Source organism: Podarcis vaucheri, assembly GCF_965113315.1.
Source record: "Podarcis vaucheri genome assembly, chromosome: 1".
NCBI classification, from domain to species: domain Eukaryota; kingdom Metazoa; phylum Chordata; class Lepidosauria; order Squamata; family Lacertidae; genus Podarcis; species Podarcis vaucheri.
Window position 1 is genome coordinate 133,229,186 of NC_138759.1, and position 10,798 is coordinate 133,239,983.

General features: G+C 42.4%; 1 protein-coding gene across 4 annotated transcripts; it reads left to right on the forward strand.

The window, feature by feature from the left end:
- Positions 1-49: 49 nt before the first annotated feature.
- LOC309537555 (uncharacterized protein) lies at positions 50-10,711 on the forward strand. Of its 4 annotated transcripts, none has more exons than XM_082232451.1 (7): positions 50-283; positions 2,085-2,239; positions 3,515-3,690; positions 4,401-4,527; positions 6,740-8,863; positions 10,140-10,248; positions 10,440-10,711. In XM_082232451.1, the coding sequence occupies exons 2-7, from the start codon at positions 2,098-2,100 to the stop codon at positions 10,549-10,551; spliced, it is 2,790 nt and encodes a 929-aa protein (XP_082088577.1). In that variant the 5' UTR covers positions 50-283; positions 2,085-2,097; the 3' UTR covers positions 10,552-10,711. The 4 variants fall into 4 exon arrangements, with proteins under 4 accessions (XP_082088577.1, XP_082088579.1, XP_082088578.1 ...); XM_082232453.1 differs by having other exon boundaries at positions 4,401-4,524; XM_082232452.1 differs by lacking the exon at positions 50-283 and adding an exon at positions 1,081-1,172.
- Positions 10,712-10,798: the final 87 nt, after the last annotated feature.

Sequence of the window (10,798 nt, forward strand, 5' to 3'; positions counted from 1 at the left end):
GCGGATCACATGATAAAGTCCAAACCCAAACGCGGTTTTTGCTTATAGAATGTGACAGAGGAATTAGAAGAAAGGAGAGGCGAGAGGAAGAGCGAGGGCGGACGTTCTTTATCCAGGGCACTAAGGGGTTCGGGAACCCTAGCACATCTTTGTGGCTCTTGTTGTTTTCTTTCAAAATGAAGTTCTAACTACAGTCCCGCTTTTCGGAGGAGGCTGAGAGGCCGCTTGGAGGATTGAACTGGGTTGCCTGAGGGAGGCGTATTTCATTTTTTGAATGAAAGTGGTAAGTATGTTTTCCTTGTAATTTTTTTTAAAATAATATATTTATTAACTTTTCAAAGGTTATACAAAAAACAAAAATAAAAAACACATAAAATTCCATTCACTTATTTTCTTTTAACTTACTTCTCAGACCTCCTCATACCTCCCCTTTTCGTATTCCAGTTCAAATTATTCATTCAGCAAATCCTCGCCATTGATTTTCACTTAATTTTCCACCTTTCTTTCTCCCCCCCCAATTGTCTTAATCATTACAGCTGATAACCACTTAGACTCTAACCAACATCATTCTAACATTCTGTTTTCCTTGTAATTTAATGGTTATGATTCGGGGGCAGGGGGGATGTATATATCTGCATGTACAACACCTTAGCCTTAAGTCCTTTGCTTCCTCAGCCACGTTTCTTTTGCTTAATTCTGTTTAAAAATGCACTTATTATTTATTAAACGTATGGGGCAACCTGACCCCGAAGGGCAGTTCAAGACAGAAAAATACAGGATGGGGATACAAAACACATAAAACAGTTCTCTTGCTTTTTCTGTAACTTGTAAACTCTTAATAAATATCTTTTAAAAAAACCAAAAAACACATAAAACAGAAACAAGCCAGTAACACCCCCCCCTTGCACAAACACATTTCAAAAGCTGAATGTCTGGTTGAAGGGAAACATTTTTACCTGTCACATAAAGATATGTGGTTTGGGAGCTGCACGGTCAGGGAAGAAAACAGTGCTGTCCAGGGTTGTAAATATGGCGGAGAGAATAATTGGGTGCACTCTTCCCACCTTGGATCAAATCTATGCTTCCAGGTACCATAAGGAAGCTGCAGAGATAGCGCAGGATAGTGCGCACCCCGGAAATGACCTCTTTCAGCTTCTGCCTTCTGGAAGAAGGTACAGGGTTATAAAGACTAGGACTAGCCGCCTGAGAAACAGTTTCTACCCAAATGCAATTCTGGTTTTAAACACAGTATAAGGAGTCTCTGGGGGACGCGGGTGGCGCTGTGGGTTAAACCACAGAGCCTAGAACTTGCCGATCAGAAGGTCAGCGGTTCGAATCCCCGCAACAGGGTGAGCTCCCGTTGCTTGGTCCCTGCTCCTGCCAACAAAGCAGTTCGAAAGCACGTCAAAGTGCAAGTAGATAAATAGGTACCACTCCAGCGGGAAGGTAAACAGCGTTTCCGTGCGCTGCTCTGGTTCGCGAGAAGCAGCTTAGTCATGCTGGCCACATGACCCAGAAGCTGTACGCCAGCTCCCTCGGCCAATAAAGCGAGATGAGCGCTGCAACCCCAGAGTCGGTCACGACTGGAGCTAATGGTCAGGGGTCCCTTTACCCTTACCTTTTAAGGAGTCTCTATAGGAGTGTATTGTATTTTTAAAATGGGGTATCACAGTTTTTAGGGGGCTAACCAGGCTGGGATGGCTGGGATAGCAGACTTGTTGGTTTTGAATGTCTTATGTAGATTTTTTTTCTTTTCAATTTCCTTGTTCCGTATGGGACAATGACAATAAAGATTATCGTATCGTATTGTAACTTGTTTCACAGTAAGCATATACACTGGGCTGCAAAAGTATTCTGTCTCGGCATTGGTTTGCAAATGCGTGAACAAATCGCTTGATTTCTCTACACTTTTGTCTGGTCTATGCAATGCAACCATGCGGTAGAGCAGAGGAAGTCCCTTCAGACTCCAAAGGGGCCTGGAGTATAAGTCAGTGCAAACATAAAAGCAACATAATGATGGTAGAGTATTTTGCAAATATAAAGGATGATAATGGCAGACTTTTCTTTTTCTGAACAACTGGCAGGACTGCCTGAAAAATGTCACTTCAGGCACTTGAAGAAACATCCATTTCCTTCACAAGTGAAGTCAGGGAACGGATGAAGGAAAAGAAAAATGGGGCATTGAAGACGGCAAAGCTGAATGCTTCTCTTGCATCAAAGATCAAAACAAAAACAATAAGTAAGTGGCAGTATTTAAAAATAATTTGCTATGCTTGAGCTCTGGCGCTTCACTGGAGACCTGGACTATTCTACTGGGGTGAGTTATAAGACAAGAGTTGCTGACCTTTTACAGCCTAAGTGAATGTGACTAAAGTGGTCATCAAACTCATGCATACATACTGCACTTACACACAGAATCATAGAATTGTAGAGAGTCTAGTCCAACCCCCTGCAATTCAGGAATCTCAGCTAAAGCATCTAAAGCTGAGGCGAGAGGTTTAAATCCATCACATGGCTGGGCTATGGGGCGATTTCCCCATCACAGAGCTGAGCTTACATGCTGGAAAGGTTTAATCTTCAACCGCAAGCACAGCCAATATAGGGCATTATCAGAACATAAGCCTTATAGGACCTACCGTATTTTTTGCTCTATAAGACTCACTTTTTCCCTCCTAAAAAGTAAGGGGAAATGTGTGTGCGTCTTATGGAGCGAATGCAGGCTGCGCAGCTATCCCAGAAGCCAGAACAGCAAGAGGGATTGCTGCTTTCGCTGCGCAATGATTCCTCTTGCTGTTCTGGCTTCTGAGATTCAGAATATTTTTTTTCTTGTTTTCCTCCTCCAAAAACTAGGTGCATCTTGTCGTCTGGTGTGTCTTATAGAGCGAAAAATACGGTATTTCCCCCCACCTGTTCCGCACAGCAAAACCATAGATGGTGCAGCTTGAGTTGGTTATACAGATGGAGTGCTGTGTATTTGCATGAGTCTGGTTTAGGGAATGCCAGCCTTGATGTTGCTGCACATCCCTGCAATGTGGAGAAACACTAGGTTTCTGTTAGCAGGACTGGGGAAGATTTGACCACTCAAGAAAAATGGCACAGGAAGTGATTTATAAGTATCACCACTGGCCTTAGCTGTGTTTTCAGTCCCATTGAAGTGGCATTTGACAGTTGTTTGGCATTTTTGTGTTCTCTGAAAAAGATGTATGATTTATGGCACAGGTCTTATGACTCTAAACAGCAGCATAATCATAGCAATTGAAACTGCATTTGTTCAACCTTGCCAAGCCACTGCTGATTGCCCAGGGGGAGACCAGTAAGAATTTGCTTCATAAAATACAGCGTAAGTCTGTGGTAGGGTACACAGGTTTCCTATGTTGATTGGAGCTCACCTACCAATTTTGGCTGCCGACTTCTTTTGTTCTTGTCTTGATAAGGCAAAATTTTGGAAAGGGTTGGCCACTAAAGCTAACAAAAACCACCCGTTTTCTCTCTCTCCCTCTTTTGAAAAACACAGATAACTCCTCTATAATTAAGTTCTCCCTAAAACAGAACAACAAAGCGTTGGCTTTAGCTCTCAATGGTGCAAAGGGAGCTAGTCAAAGACTAACTGCTGAAAAGATGCTACTGCAAAAAGAAGTGGAATCGTGTCACTTTGAAAATGCTTCACTGCGCCGAAAGCTCTTCTCTGTGGTACGGTATTTGCAGCCATGTTATTTGTCTCTGTGGTAACTGGAACCTTTTCTTCAATGGTGCATAAACCAGGGGTGAAACTAGGCTTTATTTTACCCAGTTCAAAGACCCAGTTTGGCGTGCACACACACACACACACACACACACACACACACACCCATTAGCATTTTGGAAGGGTGTAACGAGGAATTGGGTGTCTTGAGTCACAGAAGGCTGGATTAGGGAACCTCGGTCAAGGTTGACATGGCATATCCTACAAATACTTGATAAGGCCCATGAGAACCAAAGTCATAAGAAACAAGAGAGGCAAGTGTAGAGAAACAAATTTTGTTAAATTTTGGAAGCTCTTGTTACTAATTTATGGATTAAGATTCATGGATTAATTAATAGATCATACATACTTTACAACACAGAGATAAAATCATATTTAAAACTATAAAAGAACCCATGGGGAAATTATTAGGAATGTTATTTATGTTAATTTGTATACTGCCCCTCTTCCAAAGGTCTCAGGACAGTTCACAGCATTAAAATTCAAAATGAAAACACAAAATGCATAATAAAAAGAGGAACATTATTCTAATTGCTTCTTTGAAAATACTGTAAAGAGTCTTTAACCTAAGCTTTCCAATGCTTATTAGGCCTGGTTTGCTTGTTTTTTATTTAAACTCGATAGGTTTAAAAATGTTTACCCTTTTGTTTGTATGCAGAACAAATCTATTCATGAACTGCACCAATATATGAACAGCCACTTGCAAATAGCAATCAAGCTGAGCAGACCTCAGGATGAAGAGGATGGCACTGCATTGGCACATGATCAGAACACGCCTTTTGGTGGTATAATAGAGCTTTTATCATATAATTACTTCTACTTTGGCTGTATGCGGCAGATATCTGGCAGGCAACCCCAATAACCTTCAAACATCTCTTGAAAACCTTTTTATATGCTGACAAATAGATTTGTTGAATTTCTTTTTAGGTGAGCCACTCATTCTTGTGATGATTCTATATTTTATGATTTTTATTTTGTGCACCTCCTTGATATATTATGTGAGTGGGCGGGATATAAATACTTCCATAAATTAAACATAGCACCCTCTGTATGAGTGAGAGACACATGTTAACTGGAAAGCCATATGCTTGGGATGGCCACATCTGTGGTCTTGGGAGTAAGCCTACTGAGTGGGATTTACTTCTGAATAACCATGTATAAGATCAGGCTGCAATTTATTAATTGCCTGAGCTTATGTGGCACTGAGGTTGTCTCTTCCGTCTAACTACAGATGTGGTACAGAATCATTTGAGGACTATTTCCAGTTACTCCTGGCTCAATCTGACACTGGAACGTACTTTGCAGTGCAAGATGGGAATCTGCGTCTTATGTATTTATTTACTGTGCCGTTGGGTGCTGGCAGTATACTAGTCAGGAATGCACAATTCTGTTCCTTTTCAGTACTGGGCAATAGGTTCAGTGTGCATCATGCTTAATTATTCTCTTACAATCCTGTGAGCATTTGGGGGAAGAAATAAGAGCCAAATCTCTATAACCTTGTCTTTAGGGTTTGTTTAGTCCCAAGTGATGGTCCTTTAACTTAAGTCAGTTGTGGGCTGTGGATAAGGAATGGCAAGCAGATTTGGCCAAGACTATATCGTGGAGGTCTGGATGGAACCCCACCTATTGCATCAGACTGTGAGTGTTACACTCAATGTAGGCAACATTGAAAGGCATAGCTTTGCCTGTCTTCAGTACCAAATACCATTTTTCCTAAGCAGGCAAACTTTTTTTTCTGATGAGGTCTGTGTTCCCACGAGGGAATTACATGTCAGAAGATCTGAGTGGGGACAGAGTAGAAAGTAGGCAAGGCTGCTTCCCCCCTTTTCTCTTTCTGCTGCCACCTTCCTTCTTCTCACTCCCCCTTCATGCAATGGGAGCCACAGCTTGTTTTGCCTGAGGTTTGATCAGATTGCTTGCAGTGGGCTTTTGGAGTTAGGTCTGGAATCGTATAAAAGAATGCCTTGCTGTTTGACGTGTGCTTTAAAGAACAGCAAAGACTTCGTGCCCGATATTAGTGCCATTTGATGGTTGCCACCAAAAAGCTTTTGTAATTACAGAATGGGCATAGACGTCAACACACACACACAATTAGAAACAATTTTATGCATGCTTATGTGGGTTAGAAAGCTAGCTTGTTGAAGCTAACTAGATTCACCACTAACTGCAGCCAGTGTGGTGTAGTGGTTAGAAGCGATAGACTCGTAACCTGGGTAACCGGGTTCGCGTCCCCGCTCCTCCACATGCAGCTGCTGGGTGACCTTGGGCTAGTCACACTTCTCTGAAGTCTCTCAGCCCCACTCACCTCACAGAGTGTTTGTTGTGGGGGAGGAAGGGAAAGGAGAATGTTAGCAGCTTTGAGACTCCCTAGGGTAGTGATAAAGCGGGATATCAAATCCAAACTCTTCTTCTTCTAGCTACAGTTTCCGGTTCAGACAACATGGGACGCCACAATTAACTGAAAATGGAAACAAATGCTTCTGAACTCCTTGGTTGTGCAAGGGAAATGAAAAATGCATGAGTCCAGGAAGCGGCTAGGCTCATTTGCATACTAAACATTACCATTGTTTAGTATAATGTCTGAATATTAATTGTGGGGCATGGCACACAATGTGATGTGGGGGGGGGGGGGACGAACGGTTGTGGCTTTAAAGCCCTATTTGTGGGCTTCCTGGAAGCATCTGCCTGGTCTCTGTTGGAAATGAGATGGGCCCTTGGTTAGACTGAGAACTACTTTTCTTGCTTTCTTAGATAGATATCTTTATTGTCATTGTCCCATGCAGAACAATGAAATTGAAAAACTACATAAAACTACTACAGAACTACATAAAACATTCAAAAACCCCTAAGAACTCTAAAACCCCATTTTAAAATACACTATACTATAGAGACCCCTTATGCTGCGTTTATTGCACAAGCTTAATGGAATGTTCATGGATTCTTTAAAAAAAAGCAAGTTTGTGTTCACCTACTAAATTCAGCTATTTGTCATTGTAGGAAACCTTTTGAGAACACAACGAAGTCCCAGGAGCGGTTTGCTCTCCGTCCTGAATAATAGTTCACCTCTGCAGCACTGTGAGGTGACTACGGCACCACTCATTGGTAGCGTGTTGTTATCAGGTGGTCACGTGACTCAGAGGAAGAAACGCAGAATAAGCTCATCAGCTGCATCTGGAGGTGATTCTCAAAAGAAGTCCTCAGAGATGCTTCAGTGGACAAAGGAATCGGAGCAGGCTGTTAAAGAGTACTTTGAAGTCAGTCAGGTTGGTGAGCTTTTGGCACCAGACACCAATGATAAAAGCTGTGAGACGATCAAAGCCAATGAAACCACAGCTGTAAAAAAAGTGAGTATGGGGAATGTGCACAGGAGGTCTTCTGCTGTCAGGCAGTCCAAAGGACATTTGGTTAATTATAACAGTGGAATAAGGAATACTTTTGTGGTAGTACCATACAAAACCTCTGAATCGAACAGTAGCGCGATGACAATTCCGGAGCTTGCACGTCACACTGAAGAGTCAAGTCAAGTCGATTCTCTGGAAGAAAGACCACCACTGAACATCTGCAGTCAGAAGGAGGCGGATAGTACCCAGCCCCGTGATAAAGGCAGAGGTTGCAGATTGACATATGTAGTGCACCAGACTATTCCAAAGCAGGTAGATGACTGCAACACTTTGACTCAGGAAATTGAAAAAAGAACATTTTTGGAAAAAATGAAGAATTCAGAAAGTCAGTTCCAAAATCCAGATACTATCGCATTAAGCAATAAACTACAAGATAAAAAGAGCCATGCCTGCAATGTGAAACATACTTCCCAGTGTTCTGAGAAAACCAGGGATTGCAGAAGGACCTATGTAGTGGACCAGACTTCTCTAAGCAATGTAGATGACAGCAATGCTTTGACTCAGGGAATTGAAAAAAGAACATTCTTGGAAAAAATGAAGAATTTAGAAAGTCAGTTCCAAAATCCAGATACTATTTCATTAAGCAATGTGAAACATACTTCCCAGTGCTCTGATAAAACCAGGGATTGCAGAAGGACCTATGTAGTGGACCAGACTTCTCTAAGCAATGTAGATAACAGCAATGCTTTGACTCAGGAAATTGAAAAAAGAACATTCTTGGGAAAAATGAAGAATTCAGAAAGTCAGTTCCAAAATCCAGATACTATCTCATTAAGCAATAAACTACAAGATAAAAAGAGCCATGCCTGCAATGTGAAACATGCTTCCCAGTGTTCTGATAAAACCAGGAGTTGTAGAAGGACCTCTGTGTTAGACTTAGGCCCTTTAGATTATCAGAACAATTCTGCTCCCCTTGCACATGAAGGAAATGCACCCTCGGAAAACTTAGAGTATCGAGGAATTGTGTTCCGAAGTCCGGAGTTTAGTTTGTTAAGCAACAAGGCACCACTGCATGCTCTTGGTACAAAACAGTTGGTTGGTTTCCAAAAGCAGATTCCTGGCAAAGAAGCAACACTGGATCTGAATGTGAAGCATAAAAAAACCAAGAAGACGACCCAGGAAATTGGTTTACAACAGGAGATCAGTGAGATGGAGCTACAGAGCTTCAGTGTTAATGTGCAGCCTCAAGAAACCAAGGCTAAAGAAGGGCACAAACACAAAACAGTTAAAGCAGGGAAGGATAATTCAGGGAAAGAACATGGGGAAACAGACACGGGTCTGAGTACTCAAAGAGCCAGTAAAAGGAAGAGGAAGAATTTGAGTTTCACTTCTCAATCGACAAGTCAAGCAGATGCAACCCCTGTTTTCTCTCTAGGGAATGTGCATTCCGCATTTCGAGGTTCAGGTTCCAGGACTCAGCAAGATTCTTTCCATAGGGATCTTCCTAAGGCTTCACCTCAGGCTGATTCTGTGGCTGTATGTCCCAAAACTCCTGAGTCTTCTACAGTTGGTCTCTCTAAGACCACCTTACCGCATTCTTGTAGTTCTGTTCAGTCACATTCTGCACTTCAAGATCAAGTGAGCCCAGAAAGAAACTTGTCTCTGCCCAAAGTCTCAACAGCTTTAAAAAATGATTCAAAGCAAGTGGCTTCTGGCAGATGTGAGAAAAAGACAGCACATGCAATTCCTGAAACCTTGCAAAACACAGCACAAGGAAAAGGTGAGTGATGAAAAGAGGCTGTTGATGTTCAATAGGAGGTTCAATAGGTGAATTGCGGTGGGGGGCGTGAAGCCCTCCATCTAAATCTTGACATTCACCTCTTTCTGTGTGCAAATCTGTGCACTCCTATTGGGTTTGCTTAAGCTAACCTGAAGATCTGGTTTTCTCTCCCAACCAGCCCAGAACTTTTATTGCTCTGCACCTAAAATGAAAGCTAGACTGCAGTATAGTGACAGCTCACTGTGAGAAAGCTCAGGAAAGCAAAAGGTCTATGATTGGATGGAAGTTTGCCCCATACACGTGCTAGACGTTTGCCAATGCAAAAAGTGAAGAAACAGATGGTTTTTTGTTTTCTTCACCGTGATTGGAGGGGGATGGGAGTCCAGCTAAGAAACACAATAGCTGCTTTGTGCTCCCTTACAATATCCACAAATTGCCCAAAGCCAAAAATCAAAGATGCGAGCAAAGGATAGTGTGCTGGTTTTATCTCCTGCCTCTTAACCTTGTGTGAATTATTACTATTAGGTATTAAGGGCATGTCCACAAAGGAACTTCCTTTGCTGCTGTGCTTCTGCTTTAGTGGAAGAAGAGAAGTATAGGAAGGAATATTTATGTTAAAGAGGTGCCCTGAAATCCAGAGATGTTTTGCACAAGTTTCATGTGTGAATCTCTGAATGATACCTTGTTTGGGAAATAAACCTGCACCTTTGGGAACAGGAGAACATTAGTAACCACTTGCTGTTGGGAACCATGTGGAATTTAAACTACTGCTTTTGAAATAAAACCCAATTTGGTAGCCAATCAGGCCTAACATTGAATTCTCAATTGACTCTGGATGTTCAGAGTTTAGAAATGCAGGTGGCGCTGTGGTCTAAATCACTGAGCCCAGGGCTTGCCGGTCAGGTCAGCGGTTCGAATTCCTGTGAAGGGGTGAGCTCCCGTTGCTGTCCCTGCTCCTGCCAACCTAGCAGTTCGAAAGCACGTCAAAGTGCAAGTAGATAAATAGGTACCGCTCCGGCGGGAAGGTAAACGGCATTTCCGTGCGCTGCTCTGCTTCGCTAGAAGCGGCTTAGTCAAGCTGGCCACATGACCTGGAAGCTGTACACCAGCTCCCTCGGCCAGTAAAGTGAGATAAGCGCCACAACCCCAGAGTCGTCTGCGGCTGAACTTAACGGTCAGGGGTCCTTTACCTTTACTCTGAGTTTATTTATTTTTAATAGGTTTAAAGTTAGTCTCAGTGTAGCTTAAGCAGTGATCAATTCCTGACTCTTCACAGAGAACAAGGTCCTGCAAGATTCAACCAATTCTGTACCTCTGGAATCACCTCCAACACGGCCAAGAAGACAGACAAAAGAAGTTCGCTATGCATTGCCCAAGATTAACACGTTAGTATTCTGTTTGATGCCGAGTGCCCTTTTATAAGAGAGGGAGTCGAAATATAGATCATGGGAATCCTGTGCTGTCTGTGGCCTGAAACCTTGACTGTCTTGCTGGGGGTGCTGTTTCCCGGAATATAAAAATAAAAAACAGTCTGTGTACAACAAATTATATTGCTTCTCTCTCTTCTCTGCTGCAGCAAACTGAGGAGCGGTGACCCATTTACATTTTCTATCTACCCCGGGTCCCTTGTGTGCAACACTAAAAGAAAGAAGTTGACCAGAGGATCTGGAAAGTCCAAGGAAACCTAAAAAGAGGAAATCGACCCTGTTGCAAATTCACGGTTTTTAGTAGGAAACAAGTGTGTTACTGTTTAAAAAAACTTTGGGGTCTCCAGTATTCCCCCTTACCTAGTCTTTTTTGTTCTGGTATTTGCATTTCAGAAATAAAACATTTCCACCTGAAGTTCAATTGGATGTTTGAAAGCCTGTCAGAATTCCAGGAATGTAGAACGTTTAACATTTTATTGAGTTGTAGATCATCTGACTTTTAGCTTGC

Bases quoted from the DNA above. Each gene is read 5' to 3' on its own strand.
- LOC309537555 (XM_082232451.1), top strand. From the start codon at position 2,098: ATGTCACTTCAGGCACTTGAAGAAACATCCATTTCCTTCACAAGTGAA. The intron at 2,240-3,514 runs GTAAGTGGCAGT...TGAAAAACACAG, and splicing joins GATCAAAACAAAAACAATAA to ATAACTCCTCTATAATTAAG. The intron at 4,528-6,739 runs GTATAATAGAGC...TTGTCATTGTAG, and splicing joins TCAGAACACGCCTTTTGGTG to GAAACCTTTTGAGAACACAA.